At 38.7% G+C, this 25,675-nt stretch overlaps 3 protein-coding genes across 6 annotated transcripts in view; all 3 read right to left on the reverse strand.

The window, feature by feature from the left end:
• Positions 1–2,997, reverse strand: part of LOC149087760 (far upstream element-binding protein 1-like) — a 90,502-nt gene extending 87,505 nt beyond the window's left edge. Inside the window, exon 1 of one of the 4 annotated variants that reach the window (XM_089231661.1) lies at positions 2,655–2,997. In XM_089231661.1, coding sequence (XP_089087787.1) covers positions 2,655–2,750 — 96 coding nt within the window. In that variant the 5' untranslated portion in view covers positions 2,751–2,997. The remainder of the gene's footprint in view (positions 1–2,654) is intronic. The other 3 variants (XM_089231664.1, XM_089231663.1, XM_089231665.1) reach the window with 3 other exon arrangements.
• A 7,804-nt stretch (positions 2,998–10,801) lies between these two features.
• On the reverse strand, positions 10,802–18,381 carry NC2beta (negative cofactor 2beta). Its single transcript, XM_089231666.1, has 4 exons — positions 18,127–18,381; positions 15,360–15,606; positions 14,188–14,351; positions 10,802–11,036 (listed from the first exon to the last, which is right to left on the reverse strand). The coding sequence occupies exons 2-4, from the start codon at positions 15,574–15,576 to the stop codon at positions 10,911–10,913; spliced, it is 507 nt and encodes a 168-aa protein (XP_089087792.1). The 5' UTR covers positions 15,577–15,606; positions 18,127–18,381; the 3' UTR covers positions 10,802–10,910.
• A 5,990-nt stretch (positions 18,382–24,371) lies between these two features.
• LOC149087764 (dipeptidyl peptidase 2-like) overlaps positions 24,372–25,675 on the reverse strand; it is a 39,628-nt gene continuing 38,324 nt past the window's right edge. Inside the window, exon 11 of the mRNA XM_089231667.1 lies at positions 24,372–24,592. Coding sequence (XP_089087793.1) covers positions 24,505–24,592 — 88 coding nt within the window. The 3' untranslated portion in view covers positions 24,372–24,504. The remainder of the gene's footprint in view (positions 24,593–25,675) is intronic.

A 25,675-nucleotide genomic window follows, 5' to 3' on the forward strand; every position in this document is an offset into this window, starting at 1 on the left:
GCCAAAATTTCATTCAGTTTCTGTGAATGGTATGATATTAGGGACCCATATGTCAGGATAGTTTTTTTATAATCACCCCGTATATTCTTGATAATACCCTCTGGAAAGATTTCGGTAACTGAAGAATATTCTCTGGGAGGACTATTATCAACAACTTCAGAATAATTCTTATTTTCTATAAGAATATTCCCCAGTAATTTATGAAAGTGGTCCTTCCAAAGAATATTCTCAAGGATATTATATGCAACTATATTATAAATAAGAGGAGAATATTCTCATCAAGAACTTTTACGAATATTCTGAAGTTATTTATAATAGTAGTCCTAGCAGAGAATATCCTCGAATATTCTCCTCGATGAGAATATTCTCCAAAAGATTATTCTCGAGAATTTTACATCTCTAGAGGCACGGTCCAACAATGTCTCGAATCTGGAGTATAGTGGACCTCGGAAGCAATCATTGTAATTCGCTTTCAATCCAATAGAATGACGGGGAACAGATGCAGTATGGTCCGCCATGACTTTGGCGACTTTTTTCTCGCGATAAGTCGTTAAGACCGTCATAATGCTTCTCTGGGTTGCCGTATTTTTTAACACTTTTCCAGTTTTGTTGGGTGATACTAGATGGCGCTGGCTTCAACAAACAGGATTTTTCTTTTGTTCACCGCGTTTTTTCAAAAATTCTAAGCAGCCGTTGTTCCATTTCCAGCGCGCCTCTTTCTCTCTTTGGATTATCTACTGCTCAGGTTGTATCATACCATTTTATTATTTCGTTGTATTTATTAGTTATTCATCCATTGCCATGCCTTCTGTTTTATCGGTTTATTATTTAAAATGAACCTACAGAATTTTTCATGCCCGGATCCGTTTACTTAAAGAAAAGGGTCCGGGTTTTAATTTTAATGCATAAATATTTATTTATTCAACATGCCCGGATCCGTTTATTTAAAAAAAAAGGGTCCGGGTTTTAGTTTTAATGCATAGAATATTTATGCCCGGAATTTCTTATGCCCCGATCTTTTTATTATTAAAAAAATAGGCCAGGTGTAATTTTTTTTAACTGATATTTTTTTCTATTTTTATGCTTGGCGGTTTCTATTATGTTATGCACGCTGATGGTTTTTTTTCGGCGTCCGTAGTGTCTGAAGGCCTTGGCGACTCTTCGTCGGACCATCAGACGTGTGTGGCGCCAAATAATCGCCAAGTGGCGGACCATACAACAGCTGTTCCCCCTTCCGTTCACAGTGTCGTAAAGAAATATAAAAGAACGGCACAATGGTGTTGGATTGAAGAGTCTAGATACCCAGATAGACTTATGCCCTGATAAATTTATTATTTCCAAGAGAGAGTCCGGGTTTTATATTTATATACAGAGATTATTTATACTTTTATATTGTTGGTTTCCGCTTTTAGGTTTTCTATGCTGTTTTTTTTTCGGTGCCTGCAGTCAATTATGTGGCCTTGGCGACTTTTCATCAGGCTGTTCCACCTATTTGGCACCGAAAAAAAGTTGCCAAGGGGATATATTCATTTGTTTTATCATTTGTAATATTATTGCTGGTTTCCGCTTTTGTTTTTTTTCACACTGGTTTTTTTGGGTCCGTAGTCACTGCCTTGGCGACTTTTTCCCTGGGCCGTTAGACACGTTTGGCATCGAAAAAAGTCGCCAAGGACCCAGATTATACTACATTTGTTCCCAATTAGCGAACAATGGGGAATGTTCGGATATTTTGAAATGTATAGCGGAGGAACATGTCAAAAAAACTAGAGGCGAATAAAAAAAGGCAACCGCTATAAATTTTTGAAGCTCTGCATCTGTCATGATTGTGGTTGCCTGAAGTATTTTGCAGTTTGTGTCGGATGAACATATTTTATTACATTTCTGCCTACCCCATGTAATGACGCTGCAATAGTTGGATGTGCATCCCCACATCTTGGATCAGACACAGGCTAGGCTACCAAGTCCAGACTTTTCACGGGCCTCTTTATAGTATGAAAAAAAATTATCAGAATTGTTCCAGGCACCATAAAAAATAAGATGCCCTTTCCCCTACATATACTACTAAACCAGACATGCACCTCATCCATATTTCTCTGCGGAACTAACGAATTGGTACGTTGGAATGTGTGTACATATAGTGAACCTTCCATGAAGTTTGTTTCTGCGTAATGCTTGTTATGTAGTGCTGCCATATGCATTCATTTTTTTTTTAACTCATAGTGAGTGAAGTGTAATGAATGAGTAATTACACCGTTATAGGCTTGTTGCTCTGTGTCCCCTACATATACCCTAGAACCACACCTGAGCTGCAACTTTCGATGGGGGCCTGGATTAACTTATATTGTGAACAAAAAAATTTGCGATCGATCAATGGGCACTCATGCTAGAAGAGCATTATTGGCTTCTTCCTTGGGACCCTAGGACCTAACCATTTTGTGGCCACCTCGTCTAGAGATATCAAATTTCAACGGCCCATCAACGACCTATTTTATTTACGTTATTCAGAGAATCCACGAGCAACATAAAAAATTTCACACGTGTAAGAGCATCAAATAAATTCTTCATCATAACACACAAAGGATTGTGTATTCGTGATAACGGTTACCGGCACATGTTAACTGAATACATGTCGAGATTTTGAATAGACTACGAACCTGCCGAGCTCTCTGAACAGCGTCCGCGAATGCAGAACTAGTATCGTAACTTCCCGAGAGCGATTTCGGTGGAGCTACAGCACTGAATTCCGACATTTCCGTGAATCTAACAACAACAACGTGCTATTACTTAAAATGGCGTGTAGATAAAATACGACAATGGAGGAAGACGTCTTGGTGGTACGCTGTGTTGAGTTGTTGACTTCGACGAAGTGCAGGGAAGATGCACTCCACTTTGAACAGAAGACGTCAGACTTTACGCTTTTGTTCGTTTGCCAACCTAACTCTGATTTGAAAAACAGTGAGATAATATAACCTGACCATATTTGCTCGAAGGAAATACAGGATTTCAAAAACGTAGGGGGAAAAATAAATAGCTAGTTGTCGCCGAAAATGCCAAAGAAAAACAAAAAGTTGCAAGTTATTGCCAAAAAATTTACCTACGGCGAGAAACGAAGCACCGTTGCAAATACTGTAGTAGTAGATTTAAATGAATACAACGAAAAAAAGACCAATGACTAGGCTGACCATATTTCCTCGACAGAAATACGGGACATTGCGATTCCAAATACGGGAAAATACGGGACATCGCCAATTATTGCCAAAAATGACGCCAAAACCGGACAAAGTCGCCAAATATTGTTGAAATAACGGAGAAATCACAATGGCGGGAAATGCAGCATTACTGCTAATTGCAGTGGATTAAAATGAATTCCACGAAAAAAAAATTTTCACTAAGACAAATATGGGAGATTCATATACTCATTTATAGTTGTAGTTATCATAATATAATTTATAAGTTGAAAATAATTTCAATCTTTGACTTCTTTCAATCTTTCCCGGGAAATACGGGACGTATGGTCACCCTACCAATGACGAGTATGAGAGATAAATATATTCATAATTATAATATAAATTGTAACTAGTGAAAATAATTTTAAATCTTGATTTCAGTAAAGAATATATCTTTGAGGTGGCTTCGTTGAAAATAACGGGATATTTTACAAAAAAAAATTGGTATGAGAGGGGGACTTAGTGGGCCATAGCTTGTATAACCCTCTTGTACAAACCAAACTTGTATACCCTCAATAAATTCTATGGCCTTCCCCCCCACAACAAGGGTAGGGCTAACAGTGCTCTAGCCATCAGTGCCGTCTTAACGTATGGGCCCATCCGGGCACGGCCCGGGGGCCTCAAGAAAAAAGAGGACCTCACAAAATTGAGATCTGGTTGAAATTTTCGAGAATTCGGCAGGTAGGGCCTCGGAAAAACCACTTGGCCTGGGGGTCCATGTATGATCCTCTTAAGACGGCCCTGCCAGCCCTGGAGGATTTTCATCATTTTTTTTCTTTTCATCCTTTAAATCCACTGTAGGTGGGAGGGAGCAAAATATATCCTAGCTTAAGGACCCTGATGCAGGATATGGGGCCCATGACAAATCATCATCTGCTCAAACAGCTAGGGACTAGATCAGAAGGCAACCAAGAAGTGACCTAGAGAGTGTGAAAGCATATGAATGGACCAAAAAGTGACTTACAACGTGAGTAAGCATGTGAATGACTAAAAGAGTGACTCATAAAACAAGATACCATGTCAGTGAGCAACCAAAAGAACGACATAGCATCTGCAAGTATGTGAGCGACCGATGCAAGCATGTGAATGACTTAGAAATGAGCCTTTAGAGAGTGTGCGAGCATGGGAGTGACCAAAAAAGAAACAATTGCACTTGTAGGAGTTAGAGGGGGAGAAAGGAAACGCGGGTTATAGCACAGGGTGGCGAATTCGAGAAAAGAGTAGTAAAGAAAGTTAGACCAGATTGGGAGAGGGGTGGCAAAACCATGAATGTGCCTCTGGCTATGGTTACCCTAGTCAGGGCCACAACTTGTACGGGGGGGGGGGCAGCAGACGAAGGGGAAAGAGGTGGCGTGAATTTCAGCATTTAACTTTGAAACATTTCAATGGGTTCCAAAATGCGTGCTAGTCCAGGCTGACCAAGCGCTTATCAGCCTTGACCCTAGTGCAGTTGCTTTCCGTGCACAATCAGGGGCGGGCCGGTGCAAGAAAAAGTTTTGCGGCCATCTAAAACCGGTTTCTCAATTCTCCGTTGTCCATAAGCACCCTCACCCTCGTGCACGCTAGCTTTACATTGGCAATTGAGAATAGCTATCAAACCACTATTTCTTGGTCATAAATAAGCCATTCTTGAATAAATTTGGATAATAGTAAGTGCTTCCCAGCGGAAAAATTGCAAAACTTGCCCCTCAGGCACTTGAAGGTTGGAGGCATTCAGGTTTAGAGAACTCATTATCTACACATAGGGCCAAAACTAAATATTCTTTCAGTAGGGTAAGCACGCATATGCCTCCTTCGTTTAATAAGTTGATAAAATAAGAACCCTTTCTTCTGGTTCAGCGCCCGGGAACCAGATCTACCTGTACCACCCTAATTGGCTGGGGAGGGATCTGTCAAAGCCCTAGCCAGAGGGTTCAACGTCCGAATCCTGGAGGTTCTCTATCCAGGACAGAATTTTAAGCAATAACTTTGTTAAGGCGAAATCCAAATGTAATCAAATTGGTTGTATGCATTTCTACGGCCCCCTAATATTTGTGACCCGGTGCGGTCGCACCCTTCGCACCTGCCTAAGTCCGGCCCTGTGCACAATTCATGGTTCAAGTCTGCGATCCCTAGAATAGTTTTAGCTCCATAGATATTTCAAACACTCGCATTTGCCAGCTTGCCGTGACGAATCCGACAAAGGTTCGCGACGTCCGTAGGAAAGTTAAAAACACACACTGCCCTAGTGAGAATTGTTCTCAACTATAGGCACTGGAACTTGGGGGGGCTGAAGCTATTTGCCCCCCATCCCCATGGGTAATGAATATGCAATGCAATGCACCCCTCTCGTTCCGACATATGCGCTTGAGTTCTGTGTATAAAGGGTGACCAGCAACTTTCAGCCCCGTCCAATATTTTCTTCATGTTTTCAGCCCGATACATAATGGAAGAAAATACTTTCTTCTGGATATTATGTCGAGGTGAACTTGGAAAGAAACGTCTATATTTGCTGACTTTAAGGGAAGGACTTTGAGATAAAATTCTCACCCGTGCGAGACATATTTTCGGCGCCCAGGGCCGGATTAACCCTTATGAAGGCCCTAAGCACTCAAGTGATTTTTGGGGTGCTCATTCCCCCTCCTACTTTTAACCTTAACGCATGTTTCGCTCCCCCCCCCCCATGACAATAATTAGATTTGTTCTACAATTTTCTAGCATAAGTATGAAAATTGGTAAGCAGGTACCAATAAAAATATAATTTTAGGTGTGATGGGTGGGGCTCAGAAGAATCATTTTCCCTGAGTCCTGTGATATCATGACTAGGAGGATTCGAGTGCCGGGAAAGTTTCATAACAATTTGATCTGGTTAAAATGTTAAAATTGAGAAGAATGTGTGTATGCAAATTGTGTAGTATAGACAGGTATATAGATACGCTAGTAGCACACCGATATAGAACGACGTTAAGGTTTCAATACCGTTCGACGTAGAAATGTCATACATTTGTCGACCTAGTTCGACATAGAGGAAATTTTATTATTTCAAAAGAAACTAATTATTGTATAAGATATTCTTCTTCGAAACGAAATGCTATAAAAATGAGAGTAAAACTATTTTTAGAGAATATTTAGGTTTTATTGAGTGAATGCATTTTTACTATATCGTTGGATATCGGACGCGTAGAAATTTCCAACCTCTTTTTGACGTTCGATATTCATTTGACGTTCTGACGACGAAGATAGATCTGGCACGATATCCTACTAATATCATTGTGCTACTAAAATTTGTTTTACCTGGGGGGGGGGGGGCGGTGATGTTGTTGAGACAGCTCCGGGCTTACTTTATGGAAACAAAATCTCAACCGGGAAACTGAGCATGTAAGCGAATTCTTGTTCGAAATTAACTTAGTTTTTCTGCTTTTGTGCCAACCTTAAAGCCACAACTAGAAACGAAAATTTGCTGTCGCTTGGTGTACCTACATTACTAAAAATATATTACATTTATGTGTATTTTGGCACCTCCCTGTAAATTTTAACGTAAAAAAATATACTCAACGCCATTACTCTCTCTGGTTCAGTGCCCAGGAGAAACAGACCCTCCCTGTCCTCTTTAAGTTGCGGCCCTGGTCAACCTTTCGATAAAAATTGTTCATTTAAAACAATGTACTATTTGATTACCTTTCGTGGTTGCCCCTTTCCTCCTGATGACTTAAGCATGTGCTTATTTTGCTTAATGGTTAATCCGGCCCAGTCGGGGCCCCTCTGGTGTATGAGATATTAGTGAAACTGTCCCGAAAACTCGCAGATATATTACTCATGCCAAAACTTTGTTTTTTCCCTGCAAATTATTTCATACAATACATTCACAGTTTGGATATTTTACAGACGCGTTTTTCCAATTATATTTTTCATTTGATCCTGATCTGGAACCCCCCATGCAGCCGCACAACCCTTGAGCCACCCCCGAAGTCTGCCAAGTCTATACTTCAGCACGTCTGGCTACTGTTCGTGTTATAAAAGAAGCACAGTCCAGGGCCGTCTTAAGAGCATCATGGGCATCCGGGCCAAGTGATTTTTCTGAGGCCCTGCTAGGCAAATTCTCGAACATTTCGAAAAAAAATCTCATTTTTGTGAGGCCCCTGGGCCGTGCCCGGGTGGGCCCATGCCTTAAGACGGCTCTGGCACAGTCGTGTATGTAGTGCTGCAACAGAGCATTTGTGTCTCTGGATTGCAAGATAACCAGGATTCGATTTCCGTCGGAGACCGATAGGCTTTTCTTTCTGAGTTCACTCCGCTCGGCATAATATTCAGAAAAAGTCTCTCCGATTCAAGATTTAAAATTTCGGTTCGCAGCCCAGAGATAAACCCAGTCGCTGATACAGAAGCAGCAAGCATCCCCTCAGCCGGGGCAGCTTGAGACAAAAACTGCCAACAGACATATTTTTTACTTTTCTCCAGGATGTAAGCCGCATTCAGGGCCACTCGCATGAAGGGGGGGGGGGCTGAAGCCGGAGGGGATCCGGATGAATCCCTTCTCTTTGTTTTTTACTGAATTAGTTTTATGCTTAAAAGGGGGGGGGGGGTCTGTTTTTTCGGTGCCCTTTTTATAACTACCCCGTACTCTAAAGTTTAAAAATAGTGTGGAATATAACTTTTTTATGCCGTAAAATATGGTTGCTATATGTCTTTTTCCCCCACCAAGTCCAACCACAACTACGAAACATTGCCCTGCATTCTCACATGACAGTCACAGCTCTGGAGCCGAGGACATTTTTTTCAAGTAATAGTTTACGTTCCAGTTAGGTTTTTATCAGTCAAGAGTGATGGCGGATTTGTCGTTTATTGTGTTACAGAGCCAACACCATCTATAGCAGAAGGCCTCGATACGAAGCTCGTGATGTCACTGAAGGAGGTCTCACCTAGTCATTGGATATACTAAAAAAAAGAGTAAAGAGGGGGGGGGGGGCATGCGTTGGCCTGCTACAGCAAAACCTGTACTAAGCGGAAACCTGTCTTGCACGGACGGAAAAAATCGTGGTCCCATGATTTCAGTGCCAAAATACACATTAAAAACCTGGATTAAACGGAACCTGTCTCTAACGTGGAAACGGAAAAGAAAATTCTATTCTTTAATGGAAAATTTCACACAAACACTGAGTGTTTGGCGACCAACACACCAAAGGATCATACAAAATGTTAAAGTGCTCCGCCGAAATTTTTTACGCAATCTATACTTGTAAATGTTAGTTTTACGTCATCCGCCCTTTGGATTAGCCAAAACCGTTTCTCTACTTGATGTGCTGTGGTTTCGATAAACCATCTAGTAAAGCAGTTGCTTTCTGAAATTGTAACAAAATTTTTTTGGAAAGCAAACGTTCAATTTACAAATTATTTTTCTCCGAGGCAAAGGAGACAACTGCCCTGGCTGCAAAATTCAGGAGGGAACAAAAACATTGTTATGCAATCGAATTTTACAGGGTAGGGGTGGAAAAGTCGTTTTTCTTTCCCCTCACAAAATTCTAAGTTACGGCCCTGACGCCAAGGATTACATAAACTATAGTCACTATATCCTTATACAGTCGCCTTAACATAAACATAGACCATAATGTATAAACTGAACCTGACGCGACAGATATTGACACCCTAATTGGAAATTTTCGAAGAACCTATAAATGCCATTTATTTTAGAAGAAAAACAGAAGTGTCAAAACCTAAAGTATTTAATGTAATTATAGACTTATTTTATTTTTCTTAAATTATTTATTTTTTTACTTATTTCATCTTTTCAAATGTTTTTTATTTTATTTCAATCACACACGAGATCGTTATGTAATTTTACATGTATCCAACTGAACCTTTATTAAGCGGAAACCTGTGTTCAACGGAAAACAATCTCGGTCGCTCGCGATTCCGTTGAAGATAGGTTTTACTATATATCCACACACACACACAATGGCTATAGGTGAGATAATCTTTAGTGACGTCACGAGCTTCGCGCGGAGGCTTTCTGCTATAGATGGTGTTGACAGAGCCGCCCTTTGGAGTATGCAATGCGACTACACCAAGTCCTGCATACGCAGTAGTAGAAATGATTTTTTTTTTTTTACAAATAATAAAACAAGGAGACTGCTTTCTTTAACTACGAAAATGTTCTCTTTCACATGTTTAAACCCGAGATTTTTGCCCATCGCTCCCCTTCCAATGTCGAAAAAATATTTCATGTTTTATCTGTAGCTCTCCGCTCCAAGGGGTAATTCTTTCCACTTTAGTCAATACTGGCTCAAAGAACAAATTTGTAAAAATTATTCCTTTATCTGACAGTTGCAACCTTGCACAGTCAAATAGGCCTACATCTTGGAATTAATCGCTATTTGAAGTCTTGGTATTTTTTCCTTGAAGAAAATTGTTTCATCAATTAAAATTAAAAAAGAAAATTCTAAATTTGAAAAGAAAATTATACAAATGAAAAAAAATTCACAACATACAAAAAAGAATCGGAGTATAAATTTCTTTGTACATCTCTTGCCTCACTTTTGTATGGCATGGTGTTTAAAACGAGTTTGTGAGATATCCACTGATATTAGCGTTTATATTTAACATGTAATCCAAAGTATTGAAACTGTATTTTAATGTGAAATTTTGAAATCACGTATATTTTAACACATTTTCCACAAAGTAATTACTGTATTCCCTTGCATTAGTCGGCATGCTGCAAAAAATCAGGGGGACACCAGCTTTTGAATATTGGAGTCTGGTCTATTCCCAGCACTCTGGGAAAAATTAGGTTTGATAGGGATCACAGAATACATTTGTTGTATGTGTGTAATAAACTTCAAAATTAAAAGATTGATACCAACTCATTGTACTCTCATACCAAAGTACTAAATAAGCAAAAAAAAAAAAAAGAATAAAATAATATTTTTTTCCCCACAAATGTTTCTTGCAAAGGAATTTCATAACAGCAATAAAAAATAAGCATTACTTAATATTGCTCTAATTATCATCAACCTGATATGATTTACAGATACTGTACTTTGGACGTTTTCCCATCTGTGCAGAGATTGAAGAAATACAAAACAATTGAGGAATACAAAAATACTTTGCATTCTTCTTTTGTGTTTATTTATCTAACATCTATACAAACAAATTGTATGCTTAATATCCGACATTTCTGATCAACTATGATTTGTGGAAGCAAAAGCAAACATTAAGTTTAAACTATCTAAATGCAGTTCATGAAACAAAGAATTCTAAAATAGAGAAAAAACTAGGGTTCAAATCCGCCGAAATTCAATCTACTTTTAGATTCTAGGCGATTCTTGAATATTTGCACTTTGAGACTCAGAATTCCCCTACATATGGGAAAATATAGGTGTTCCCGGCATGCTGGCTAATACAGGAGAATACAGTATTGTATAACTGACGGGAGAAATATCTGAATTTTATTGCAAAGTAATTCAGTTTCACGAATCCAATTGGCAATAAATCTTATGCACATACAAATGATATCATAACCAAATACCTGCTAGTGCTTGAAACTTCACTACAGATTAATGAACTGAAGACTAAATTCAACTAAAGACTGGCACAAAGACTAAATTCAAAAGCTTTTATACAAACAAAAATAACGAGGGGGAAAAAACACACACATAAATGTAACAGATGTTTCACTAAAAACCTGTATAAAAAAAATTACATAAAATGCTAGTATTCATCCTCATCATCATCATCAGTGCGACTAGTCTGTTTCTGTAAAAGCAACTGGTGTTGAGCTTCTTGCTGCATCTGTAACCACTGTTGCTGTTCCAGTTCAGCCTGTTCTTGTCGAGCCTGTGACAACGGGGTGGGGAGAAAAAGACAAGTTTTAAGTGAGTGATTTCTTGTTCAGTGTTTTAGTGTCAGTGATTGGCGCATGCATGTGATATTTTGGTACTTCATTCTGATTTATGTTAATCAGTGGTAAACAAATGAGTTGTTGTGTCATTGCCAGACCCATCTTAATAATATGCTCACTGGGATCGGGTGATATTGAAAACTTTACATTGTGATACACAGTCAACTTTATATCATAATATATTGATATATGCAGAGCTCCCACTCGAAAAATTAGAAAAAGTAAGACAAGGGGGAAGAGTATGCTCCCCCTTATGACAACATATAATCATAGCCTAATTAAAAAAACTCCTAAATTTATTTTTTTATTTTTAAAAATTTTTAAAATTAAATTTTTTTTTCTATAGCATTATTTCAGTATCTATAAGATTGACTCGAGCCAAAGCAAAATGACAGAAATGACTTGGTAACAAAAACAATTTTGGGCTAAAACAGCACACTACAACCACAGACAATTCTTTTTTCTCTTTATAATATACCTATATTCTTTTTCTACTACTACTACTACTTTTTTTTTCTACATTCTGTTTTTAGAGGACTCTTCCAAATTCCAGTCTGTCAACTCTCTTCCACAATGCACAGCAAATTATGATGACATATAAGTTTTTTAAATAATAGAGCACTTTCGAGACCATTTCCAAAAGCACAGTGCAAAATTTGTAAATGACAAAGTCCAGTGTAAATAAGTCAAGGTGAACCAGATAATTTTACATCCGTTTTTAAAAGGATTTGTTAACATTTTATTGTTAAATGCCAGTGTCATCATTTTTGACAAATGAAGCACTTTCATTTCTAGCTCTTTGCAGAACTTTGTAAACATTTTGCATGCGTGCATGTCCTAAAAATACAGAAGTTAATTGAATGCTATTGGATAGCATCAGAGTCACAAAACCTAGAATAGGCCTATGTCTCCACCTGCTTTGTTATGCTGTTTTTTTAACCTATACACAAACTGTGCACCTAAATTATGAATGATGTATGTTAATTTACAATACTTCCAAGATCATGAAGTAGTAAATACAGAACTATTTTTCTCTATATAGATAGAAGTTTTAATGACTACTAAAAACATCTCAAAATGAGCTTTTGAACCCTCAAACTATGCAAAAGAAAAATTAATAAACCACCTAGCCTCACATATGCCACCCAAAAGAACCTGAAAAAAAAGATATAACTTTTGCTTTGGCAGAATCATTAATTGCAATCTACTACATTTGCATTATTTAACAATATTTCTATGATTCCCCTTTTCATTCAAAAAGACTTTATTATTTTTATTATTTAAAAATATTTATAAATGTTTGGAATTTGCTGTTTTTTTGTTTTTCTTGAGCGGCAGCAGAGCCCCTGAGAGTGCACACAGAGCTCTTGGGGCTCCACGGAATACTGGTTGAGAACTGTTTTATGCGATAAAACAATTATTTTTCATTGTATTTTGAGCCCATAGGGGCATCTTGCCTGGATCAATGGATATGCTCATTTTTGGCCCACGAATGGTTTCCATATCACATATAACATAATTAATTTGTCCCCAGTGTTTATAATAAAGTTATACTAGTTATAAGCAGTTCCAATGCAACACGACACAAGAATATCTCTGACACTATAAATACATTAGGGCAAGGCATGCAGGGCGATTCTAAATTCATGGGACAAACTTTAAGAGGTAATATAAAACTCCTAAACAAGCATTTATTGGACACATAATGTGTAGTCATAAATCGCAATATCAAACAGGGTAGAGGGTGTTTTTAGGGGGGGGGGTGCTCTGCTATTGCAATTCAACCACACATTCTATGACCAAAAATGCTTCTTCAAGTGTATTTCATCAACTCTTCAAGTTTGTCCCATGAATTTAGAATCACTGTGCATACACACACAACACATTCCTGCATGTACCAATGTTATAAATTTTGCAGAGGAATGTGTATGAGGTGCATATACGGTTGAGTAGTAGTAGTAGAAACAATCGAAAAATCTTGCACTGGTGCAAGATATTTGAAAATTTCAATGGTGCTGTAAATGTAAAAAGCTTGGAAATCAGCGATACAACAGCACATGCATTCTGTCATTGAAGCTCTTTTTCAATAGCTTTTGGATTTCAGCACTGATGCCATTCCAAGAAATATGGGGATTTCTAGCATTTGAGGAGGATAGACTCATCACATTGGATAAAAGAGTTGAAACAAGGAATTAATATACTCTACTATTCAACCATACATACATCTTGTCTATATTCCAAGGAACTTCTAATGAATTAGTACATGCTGGAATGTGAGTGTATGTGTAGCGAACCTGATGTGAAGTTTTTTTCTGTGTAATGCTTGTCGTGTGCATTGCTTTAAATCGTGATTTGACTATACTTAAGAATACTGTTTACACAAAACACATGCAACGATAAGTGGTATAAATTTCCAGTTAAATTTAATTCTAGAAGACGTAGAAAAGAAAAAAACTGGCCTTTTTTTGGGAATTTTACAGACGCTATAACAAATGTTTCTAATTTCCAACACAATATAAACCATTGTTCTTTTATATCTTTAATATGTCTTTTTGACAATCACCTGCAAATCACTCGTCATAAACCGTACTTGTCAGGCCTATATTCTGGCAATCCTTAACCTTGATTTTTTGACAACCAATTTGGATGATCCATATTTGAAATATCTGTGATAAATATCAAAAACTGGTTTCTTTGACACGTTAGAAATAGAAGAAGGGAGAAAAAGATGAGCGCAGTTGATTTCTCTTTCGTAATTTTTAAGGAAAAAAATATGTTACACAAGAAGAATAAATTATGGAATTAATTGTCTTTTTAATTTTAAATTAATTAATCTTTGCGTTACACAGTTCCATAAAGACGATAAAAAGAAAAAAAATGTGGAGCTGAGCAGAGAAGGGAGAAACTTCTGTTCATAGGATAACAATGACGCTTAGTGATAATGAGAAAAGAGGGAAAAAAAACAAGGAGATAACTGAAATAATTATCTTCCATTTGCATTGGGACGAGCTATGCCATCCCTGATCATTAAGGATTTAATAAATATTTATAGCACAACAATGTTAAAAGAAAGGAACCAAATATCACCTTTGCAAAAAGCTCCTGTTGTTGACGCAGAAGTTCCTCTTCTGGAATCCCCAAGTTTTCTAACCTAGTGCTTTGCCTTCTGCGTTTTGCAGCAGCAGCTTTACAATCCTTCAAGACTGCTTCTGCCTCTTCAGTATATGAGCCAAATCCTAGAGAAGTTAGTGCTGAAAAAAAAAAAGCAGATGAAATTCAGTATGTGACCATATCACGGCTGCCCTTACCAGCTGGTGCCCCCAATAATTTACCGTTAATGTGGGGCCTGGTACCACTGTAGCCATCTCACACACTCCTAAGGGTGGGTTTGGGCCATATGACATGAAATTTAATGAATATTTCAGTAATTTTCATTGTCTCAATGTTTTTAGAAAATGTCCTATTTTTCCCCTCACTTTCAACAAGGCTAGCTGAATTTTTAAAACCAAGATTATTTTCATGACTTAAAAATTATATTATGATAACAATAACTATCATAATTAATTACAGTCCCATAAATATGGACGGCTTTTATATAAAAGGAACCACAAGCACCATTTTTAACATTTTTGAGACATACTCACATCTGAACTGTTAAAAGTGGTGGGATTTTTTAAATCTAAATAGAACTAAGTGACATAAAGGCTGTGATGGCGTCTATGTGCACTTGAACCAACTACCAAACGGAAGAGATAACTGAATCAGAAATAACTTTAAATAGTTTTTTCTGTTTTAATTTAATGGTGCTTGGTTCCTTTCATATAAAAGCTGTCCACATATTCATCTCACAAACTGCATTCGCAAATTTTTTTTGAATGAACATGCATTTTCTATACATTGTGACTTAAAGCGACCAATATTTTCCACAATTGGTGATTTTTCGACAATTTTATTGATAGTTATCACCTTTCTTTGTCTGTCACATTTATGAGAGAAATTTGGCCAGCCTAGGAATTTATCATGTTGTGTGTATTGATACTTTTCTAGTGGAACACCTTTCACGGGCCACATTTCGCCCATGGGCTGGAGGTTGTTCATTCCTGGTTTAAACAAACCATCAAAAATAAACTAAAAAAAACAGTTTGGCCACTCTATACTGCTACTGATGAATAAATAAATCAATGACTTACATCACAATCTTATGGAAGAACTAACATTAAATAAATTTGGGAAAAAAAGAAACAAGTTTCTTACTGCACCTGCTAGAACATGTTCGGGCGATATAGTCTTTTTTTGTTGCTTGTTACAAATATCATTGGCCTCAGAAGCAATGTGATGGATGAACTCTGAGCAACAGTTGAGGATTAGCTCTCGAGCATCATTTGCGACGCGGATGTGTGGAACCAATTCCTTTATCATCTTATTCATAGCCGCACGAGGCAGGTTCAGCTCATCTTCAGCTTCGTTTGTTGACATTTTGCGTCTTAATCACAGCAAAATATAGTACTGCAAAGATAATCAGAAACAAATTTCATTTGAATACGAGCATATAAATAGATAAAAGAAATTCAAAGCTCAAGGCAAGTAAACATAGGATAGAATTATGCCAGATAACAATTATAAAGCAGCATTTTAAATTCGGCATTTAAATACACACAGATGGTGTTACAAGACATCTACAGCACCCTTCCCTGTTACAGGTTCCTCTGCCCGATTTGACCATAAATTTTCAGGGAACAAATCTTATGTGAAAGGGATTGCATAGGGTTCATCCATGATTAACGAAAAGTGTGGAACTCTTTATGTCATTAGAATTCTACCAAATATCTGCATTCATTTGGGAATCAACTTCATTTTTAGAGCAGGCAGTCCATATTTGAAGGTCTAAGTCTGTAATACTTTTACACGACGTTTTTCAACAGCTCGTTGACATAAAGATGAATTTAGAAAATACAAAATTCAACTGCCCTTGTGGGGAATCAAACTCACGTCCTCTCATTTGCCAGGTGAGTGTCCTAGACCACAAAGGCAATGATTCTCAATCTTTTCCACAGAGTTCTTGTACGCTGAATGAGACCATATATAGAAGGTCTGATCTAACTCAAGCCAAAGTCCATAATTGCAGCAACTGCTACCAGATGGCAACTTATCAAGGATAATGTCACTTTTCCCTATCCATCCGAAGGTTTTCAACAGCTGGCTGATTAGAAGATGAATTTAGGAAAGAGAAAAACTACTTTTATGCGCTGCACTATATTTTTTATAAAAGAGTGATGTCTAGTTTAAAAATCATATAGGTTATCAGGGTTTGAAAAATCCCAGGTCGTCATAACCACCAGAAAATAATGGTTACTAAGCATACTAGAAATGCACAACTTTTTCAGTCTGTGGACATGCAGTGTTTCTGCCACTCATGAGCCAGATACTTCATGATAATAATCTTTATTATTGACTAATATAATTATGCGACTCCAATAATCATAGTTTATTATAGTCATAATAAATATATTCATCTCCCATATTTGCCAAACATTATACATTTTTTTGCTGAATTACCTTTGATTTGTGGTACTCATCATTTTCCCGCAACTGGCGATTTTTCAGCATTTTAATGACAGTTGGCAACTTTACTTTGACTTTGACAATTCTTTTGCTGTAATTGGCTACTTTACGTGCCTTTGTGTGTTTGACAATTTTTTTTTTTTTTGGCTTTGAATGGTAACTTCACTTGCCTTGTCGCCATTGACAATGTTTGCCACTGTATATGACCACTTTTCTTGCATTTGACAATTTTTTCTTCAGCTGTAAATAGCAACTTTACTCAACTTTAACAGAGTTGGCATTAACTTTGTTGATTTTTAACAAAGTTATTTTCAGCCTTGTGAAAACATGACCAACTCGCATAAAATCCTAAATGTATTTTTTTAAATATTTTTATAATTGGTACACCATAGAAAATAGAGTAAATTAAATTCACGGAACAGAATGTGTTATTCATGCAATGGTGATAAAAGAAAACGATCCCACAGACTCCTTATAACAGGGGTGCTGAACCCTTTGAAGAGTGTACACCACTCTCAAAGGGTGCCACACTCTCTGCCACAGGCTATATTAGTAATCTGTAAATGTGCCGCAGGTCACTTAAGTGATATGGGAATGTGGAGAGTGCCACTTGAGGGGTCCAAATTGTGCCGCTAATCAATTGGGAAATTTAGAGCAGTGGCCCAGGTCACTTAAATTGATTTTTAAGAGTGCCACGGCTTGGTGTCATCTTAATGCATGGGGGCTCACTAGGGCCTCAAGAGAAAAGGGGGAACCTCACAAAAAATGAGATCTAGTTGAAATTTTCAAGAATTTGCCAGTGGAAAGGGGGCTCGATGCTCTTATGACAGTCCTGCCACGCGTCACTCAGGCAATCTGGGAATGTGCACTTAAAGGAGGTAAGAATGTGCAGCGAGCCACTTGTGATCTATTAGTGCTCCAACTGATTTTTAAATGTGCCACGGGCCACTTAAATGCTGTTCCTTGAGTTTGAGGTCCAGGACCACAGGTTCAGCACGCGTGCCTTACAAAGCATTCACGTACTCCCAGGGAACTCGCGGACCACAAGTCGGGCAACACTGCTGTAGCTGTTCCGTGACTCAAGCGTGAATTAGTTAATAATCGTGCTAGGGATCTGAGTTCGTAATCATCGTAAGCGCAACGTAGATAAGCATCAGTAACCATGAGAACTTTTCGAAGTACCCGTGGGTGTTTTTTACTCCCCAGCGCGACCCAACCCGCAAGGGTAAAAGGCTTACATCCCTGGAGGGACAGAGTCTGGGCCGTGACTGGTTTGTCAGGGATCTGAGTTCATGGGTCACATTCGGTCAGCGAACCATAAGTTGAGCATCAAAGACAGGCCCTACCCGTTAATAAAATCTTTACGAGTTATCCCACTAGAACGAAACAAGCCATAGACTTGGTGGACGTAGAGAATTAAAACGTTGCTTTCCACATAGAAATAAACTTTACCAACCAACTTACCACGAGTTTCTAGATACTGAATTCGTACAACTCAATATGACAACAAACCCACTTTTAATTATTTGCACAAGCACAAGTTAGAGGGCGTGTGCTCCGTTACAAACGACGTTCGAAATTTTAAACATACTTTAGCGAATGAAGTTAAATAATAATCATTAGGGGTTCCAAAATATGAGATATGTATCTAAACAAAAAACAAAATTATCGTTCACAACCAATGAAAAAATTACTCTTCCAAAAAAATTTCTCAGGCTTCGTTACCAGATTCGAAAACCGAGAAAGGAAGACGCTTGCGCATGCATAGGCTAACCATATTTCCTGGAGAGAAATACGGGACATTGGGATTCCAAATACGGGAAGATACGGGGCATCGCCAATTATCGCCAAAAATGACGCCAAAACCGAACAAAACTACCAAATATTGTTGAAATAACGGAGAAATCACAATGGCGGGAAATGCAGCATTACTGCTAATTGCAGTGGATTAAAATGAATTAGACGAAAAAAATTTTTCACTAAGACAAATGTGCGAGATTCATATACTCATTTATAGTTGTAGTTATAATAATATAATTTATATAAGTTGAAAATAATTTCAATCTTTGACTTCAATAAAGAATAAAAATTCCAGTAGGCTTCGTGCAAAATACGGGAAAAACCATGACACTTTTTGCTAAAAAGTCGGGACAGCCAAAAAAACAGAAAATACCAGAACTGTCCCGGGAAATACGGGACGTATGGTCACCCTACGTAGATTACACCCTACGCACCTTAGATAACGTTACTTTTCTCGATTTCCCCAACAGATGACACCGCTATACCAAACAAAAGACCCCCACCCGTCATCACACTATCTCTCCCAACTAAAAAGGGCCGTTCAAGTATAACGTAAGCAAATTTTTAGCTATTTTTGACACCCCCTCACTTTGTCAGCAAAATTTCGTCATCAGCTCTGCCCCTCTGAATCCTAACTAATATTTTTATAAAGGGTGGATGATGACGTAAGCATTATCCTAACCCCCCCCCCTTTGTCATCAAAAGTCAGGAAATCGGAACCCCCCCCCCCCAACGATGATGCCGTAATACTTGAACGGCCCCAAACGGAACCACTGAAGAAACCCAGGGGGGAAAAAACGAGCAATGTTTCTTAATGATCCGTCTCCCCCTCGCTCATAATGAATTGTTCACAGTCTATAGCTTAGGTCTATAGTCATACCTCGATGGTCTATAGTCAGTTTTATCACTTATGCTGAAGCAAGGCGAGAGGTTTTCTTTGGGATGTTTAGCACACGAGGTCTATAGTCATACCTCGATGGTCTATAGTCAGTTTTATCACTTATGCTGAAGCAAGGCGAGAGGTTTTCTTTGGGATGTTTAGCACAATTTTTCCCAACTGCTTCCCACATCCGCTCTCACCAAATAACGATTCTTTTTTGTTTTATCATTACTGTATATAAGGGGCCATTAAAATATTACGTCAGCATCGGGGGGGGGGGATTTCCGAACTGCTGACTTTTGATGACAAGGGGGAGGATAATGCTTATGTCATCAACCACCCTTTATGAAAATATGAAATTTTTTTACTGGCATCTTACTCGGTGTGCCGAAGACGAGAAAAATTTTCGGTAGTTTGTGGACACTTGAAGTAACATTCACCCCTATTGATAAGTGCCTTACAGACCCACTTTAGTGATCTCTAAATGTTTCGCGGATCCAAGTTATCTGGAAATGTGTCCGGGCCGCTTAAGTGCTCTGGCACTGTGCCACGCATCACTCGAGTGATCCGCAATTATATGCTGCACGCGGATCACTTAAATAATCTTAGAATGCGTCACGGGTGACTTGAGTGCATGGGCGGAAATACGGGGGGGGGGCGGGGGCGTGGGGGGCATTGCCCCCCAGAGTCAAAGGTGAAGTCGACTGATCTAATGTATATATGTATATATGAATTGACATCATCATCATCGTGCCCCCCCCCCAGAAATAACGACCTTGCCCTCCCCAGACTTCCAAGTCAATCTCCGCCTATACTTGAGTGATGTAGACATGGCCTCTATATCTATATCATGGCCTCTATAACCCTGAAGCAGGGCCCCTACGCTGGGATATTTTACGGGCCCACCGACCAGACTCACGGGGCCCCCTTTATTTTCACCCCCTAATTTATAGCGTGAAAAAACAAAAAAATGATTAAAATCCTCACAGGCCCAAGGCTGAAGCCTTGTCAGCCCACCCCTTGTGGGGGCCATGGATGTAGAACCACACTGGGGGCCACTTAAGTGCTCTAAAACTACGTCATATGTCACTCAAGGAATCTCTAAATGTGTCACGGATCGCTTAAGTGTTCTGAAACTGTAGCACGGGACACTCAAGCGATCTGTAAATGTGCCGCTTAGTTCACTTTTACAAAATTAGGTTTGAGAAGGGCAGGCCGGATCAGATAACCCCCAGGGGCGTATTTGGATCGCGGGCCTTTATGCGATTTATCATTATATGGCTTGGAGGGGGGGGGGGTCGCAATGAATTTGTTAGATAAATTATTCTGAGTTCATAGCCTTCAAATAACATTGAAATTAACAGAAATTGCTTATAATAACGCATATAAAAGTATTTTCTTCCGAAATTTTAATTAAAATGAAATATTTTTTTGCATTAAAAAAATAAATTTTTGATCGTCGGGGGTGGCGCACGAGCCCCCACCTGTGTACGTTTCTGATCTCACCAATATGCGTCAGGATTCAGAGGGCAGAGCTGATGACGAAATTTTGCTGACAAGGGGGAGGGGGGGGTCAAAAATGTGCGCTAAAAATGTGCTTACGAAAAACTTGAACGGCCCCTAATTAGTGAATGTGTGACGAATAATTTTCGCTTATTCATTACATTATTTTGATTATTTCTAACATTTTCTTTGTCAAAATGCAGCAGAAACTTTTTTATTATTGAAATTTTTACAAAAATTGCAACATTGTTTTTTTTTTTTTGAATTACCAGAAGCACGGGCTCCGGTGTGGCCGCACCTGTCACACACCCCTAAGGGCGGCCCTGATTTGCACTGCACCCTTTTATGAATTTCTGCCCCCTATCCTGGAGTCGATGAACATCTCTTCGAGCGAGATGTCGAATACTGCCATGGAGTACCTAACCGTGACCTGTCCACACGTCGAGGAACTGATCATCCGTTACGTCACCGGTTCGAAAGGCGACTTCGATCCCGAACATCAGCTCGAGTATTTCATGGTGATGTCGTCACGCATATTGGATCCGGTGTTCAGCGGCTGGGGCCAGAAGCTGAGGCATCTGGACTTAGACACATGTGCTTTGAGTCGCGATGACGAGCTGATTTCGAAACTGTCTGGTTGTCCTAAGCTCGAAGAACTCCTCCTGATGAAGACGCGCTGCGTCGGAACGAACTTTCGTTTGTCGTGCCCGATCGACAAGCTCCAGAGCGGTTGCCCCAAGCTCCGGGTGCTGGAACTTTGCAACTGCGATGTAGTGCACCAGGGTGCCGAAAAGTTCGCGGGATTCAAAGAGATGAGGAAATTCACCGAGGCTCTGTGTGTCTTTCACGGTCTCGACTTGATCCTGTTATTTAAGAATTACACAGAACTTGAGCGATTAGACATCTGTAATTATTACGACGTAGTGATGAACGTACCAGAGATTCCGTCCGAGAAGCTCAAAACTTTCCGTATCGCACATCAAGAGGGTCCAATTGGATATCTCACGAAAGCCGCACTGAACACATTGTGCCTCGGTAACTTCGTGATGCCGATGCCGCTCTTGAACAGGGTCATCTGGGTTTGCCGAAACCTCAGCTTCTTGTCGTTGAGGGGCAAGAAGTGAAAATGAAATCCAGTTGAAATTTTTTAGAATTTACAAGGTAGGGCCTCAGAAAAACCACTTGGCCCGGAGGCCCAAGATGCTCTTAAGACAACCCTGCCCCATCAACCTCCTTTATGTGAACGAATGTCAACCCCCTCTCCCTACTTCCCAAGGGTTGAGATCGGGATTCAGTTATCTCATCGTTTCTCAACATGCGGTCCGTGACGATAGCATAGGTGGTCTGCAGGCAGAGTTGATAAAATTATTCACCCTTTGTAATTGGTATTATTAACATCCATATGGGTTCAAACAAAATTTTACCTTCATATTTAGGTTCACCATACATCCTTCAGGAAAATAGCGGAAATTGCGAATCCTAAACACGGGGTGACACTGAATTTAGCAAAAAAAAAATTGCAATTCATTGCTTTCAGTGCAATTTACTAATTACTGCTAAAATTGCTGAAGGTGTGGAAATAAAGGATTGCTGCAAATTGCAGTAAACAAAAATGTGCTTCCATGGAAAAAAATATTCAAATGATCTGATGACCATATTTCTCAATGAAATATGGTCATCAGATCATTTGAATATTGAGAAATAAAATTCGATAAATTGGGAACTTTGATAATAATCCTTAAAATATACGGGACATCACCTCAATCGTTATTGAAATTCCAAAAAAATTGAGGACGAAACACGTTAAACTTGACGTGTGAGATGAATATTTATACTTTTTGCCATAATTATCATAATATAATTTATATTATGAAAAAGCTGTGCACATTCACGACTTCAGTAAGTATTACAAATTCAAATAAGTAATCGTTTAAAAAACGGGATAACAACCAAATTGCAGGAATGTCCCGGGACACAATTGGTCCGTCAAATTGTTTCACACATTTAACTGGTTCTTGGTCTTCAGAAAGGTCAAGAAACACTGAGCTACCCCTATCCACGAAAGGGGGGGGGGGGTTAAATCATAACTTATGTCCAGACAAAAATAACAATAAAAATTATAGGGTAGGATTGCGGTTATTATTTTTTACACTTCGTACATTACTCGCCAGGGGCTTACGCAGGACCCTCCTTTGTAATGAAGAGGCGCACTGGTGGAATGGAGAGGAGGAGGAGGATGCAAGGAAAGATTCAAGTTATTAACCTTGAAACGAGAAAATTAGCATTTTAAGTTGATTAAAATATTGTATAAAAGTATTTTTCAATTTTTTGATCGCCTTCTGGGGAGGAGTGGCGCACACGAGCCTTCTTTGCCCCCTTTCTACGTATGTCTGCAGCGTTGGTAGGGATGAATTTTAACACAATAATCATCATTTGAGATGATATGTGTTCCGAGCATGATTGATGGGACAAGGGGAGAGCGAAGGGGCATTTGGTCAGCTTTCGGGAACCTTAAAATTTTGACAGACGAAATTTAAACTATATTTATTCGCTACTAAACCCATACATGCAGCTCGTCCAGCGGAACTTTTAACGAATTCATGTTGAAATATGTGTGTACGTGTTGTGAACCTAAGTTTGTTTCTGTATAATACTTGTTATGAGTAAGGCTGCCATCTGCCGTCAATGTTTCTAACCGTGACTGAAGTGTGATGATTGAATAATTGTATCGTTGTAGGCCTGTTGCTCTCTGCGGCGAGACTTTTTATCGGCAATCTTTTTATCGCAAATGCGGAGATCGGCCCGCATTTGAGACTCGAAGTTGGAAACCACCGAAAGCCAACTTCAGCCGATCACCTATATTTATTAACTGGCTGACCAAACATTTTTGACTCTAGCCTTCGAGATTCTTGGTGCACGAGTTACGGCCCATCGGGATGCTAAAAAACATGTTCCCGCAACTTTCCAGTACGTATTCAAACCGAACAAATGTAACGGGAACTATTATTAATTTTTTTTAAAATTAAAACAGTATCAGAATTGGCGATTTCTATGCCCTACATCCAATCACTATGCGGTATTTGTGAGCCAGTCAAGAAGATTCTACGCCTAAATAAGAAGAAACGAAATAGGATGCTGTGTTTTTTAAAATGTGGCAAATTTGCTAGGTAGTCTGAATGACGTTTATGGCGAACAGTGCAGAGGCCTTCTATCTCTAGGAGGTGTTGGCTAGATTCTATGTTAGGGACCCTGCTGCAAATATGCAATATATTTTATTTTTGTTGCCATTATCTGAGGCAACAATGTTTTGTTGTTTATAATAAAACTTTCCGGATACACCTATCCTTCGGGAGCGCTTCGATATCTCTCTAAGATGGGAAGCAGGGTGTGTCCGGTCTTCTACGGGGGGGGGGACCTGTTTTTCGTGAAGTTACTGTCAACTTTTTTTATTCTGCTTTGTATGCAGCCTGTTCAGTTAGATGCATAGTCGATTTTTTAGAAACATTGATTACATATAACATGCGGGTGTTTTAGTAAAATATTTTATTCACATACACATAAAGATTTTTCTCCAAATGGGTTGTACTAAATTTCCTCATTTGTTACATAAATTTGAAAATAAAATGTTCTGTTCGGTGTGAATAGAGAGGAAACAGATCTCACCGACCGGATACCCATTTCTGGATATTTTCTACTTCGAATTTTCTCGCGTCGATAACCGACTGGGGATCCGCTGGATTCGGAGCACTGAAACAAAAACAAAAAACATATATATAATGAAATTTGAAACGAATGAAAACTCTTCCTGTACCATAAACGCGGCCTACTTTGGTCCATTTTTAAAAAAATTTCAAATTCACTTTCCAATAAACCCAGTGTTACTTATTAACCCCATATTAGTATACAATCAAACCTCTCTGTTTCGAAACTGACGGGACGGAAAAAATTTCGAGATAGAGAGTTTTCGAGTTTTTCAGTAAAAATGGAAAAACACACCAAGAATGGCGAAAAATTCGACTGATAAAAACTAAAAAATACCGTACTGTATTTTACTACGTACTAAATGAAATTATTGGTTACTCACACAATCCATTAGACATTCAATTTTCAACTACAGTGTTTGCAAATGAAACTAAAATATGTTCAATTTTTTTCTTTTTTTGGGGTTCAATTCAATTTTATTCACATACCATATTTAAAACAATCCTTAAGCTTAGATTGATAGATATTTTTTGCTCTTCGAGAGCCTTCACTATTTCATATATACTAGCAAGAGCTACTAATATTTTGGGCCCTATCTTCTCAGTTTGCTTCAGAAAATGACGCAGCGTTTTTACAGCATGCGCGTTCGGCATTTTTCATTCACTTTTTTTCTAATTCCTCTGGAGCATTTTCTGCTGTATTCTCGTCACATGAGTCGGCCATGCATTCACCAATAATTTCGGTATCAGTGTAGGTGCAACAAGTTTATAGCGAACTTGGCCTATTTCAACAAAATCGGAAGATAAAATTTCTAGTTTCAAATGTTTTTTAGTAATGCCCCAAACTGTTTTGCAATTTTATCTTCAAAATTGTTCTGAGAATCACCAGTAAACAATCGGATCTGATCCTTCATCACCGAGATGACTGGTTCCGAACCCGCAGCTTTCTTGAAGCAATTTTAAATTGCTTGTTGGCAGACTTTTTGCCATGCTGAACAAGTCATTCACATGACATCCACTCTCTGTCAATCATAGTACCCGCCTATGATTGACGAGGTCCATCAACACAATGGCTATGATAAGAATAATCGTTCCTTATCAGTTTTTTTCAGCTTCGGAAAAAAGCCTT

Source organism: Pholcus phalangioides, unplaced genomic scaffold (assembly GCF_987345545.1).
Source record: "Pholcus phalangioides strain wild (caught in Gottingen) unplaced genomic scaffold, Ppha-v1.0 ptg000004l_1, whole genome shotgun sequence".
Lineage (NCBI taxonomy): Eukaryota > Metazoa > Arthropoda > Arachnida > Araneae > Pholcidae > Pholcus > Pholcus phalangioides.

Bases quoted from the DNA above. Each gene is read 5' to 3' on its own strand.
- NC2beta (XM_089231666.1), bottom strand. From the start codon at position 15,576: ATGTCAACAAACGAAGCTGAAGATGAGCTGAACCTGCCTCGTGCGGCT. The intron at 14,352-15,359 runs GTGCAGTAAGAA...TTTTTTTTTCAG, and splicing joins GCCCGAACATGTTCTAGCAG to CACTAACTTCTCTAGGATTT. The intron at 11,037-14,187 runs GTGATATTTGGT...CCGTTGTCACAG, and splicing joins AACAGGAGCTTTTTGCAAAG to GCTCGACAAGAACAGGCTGA.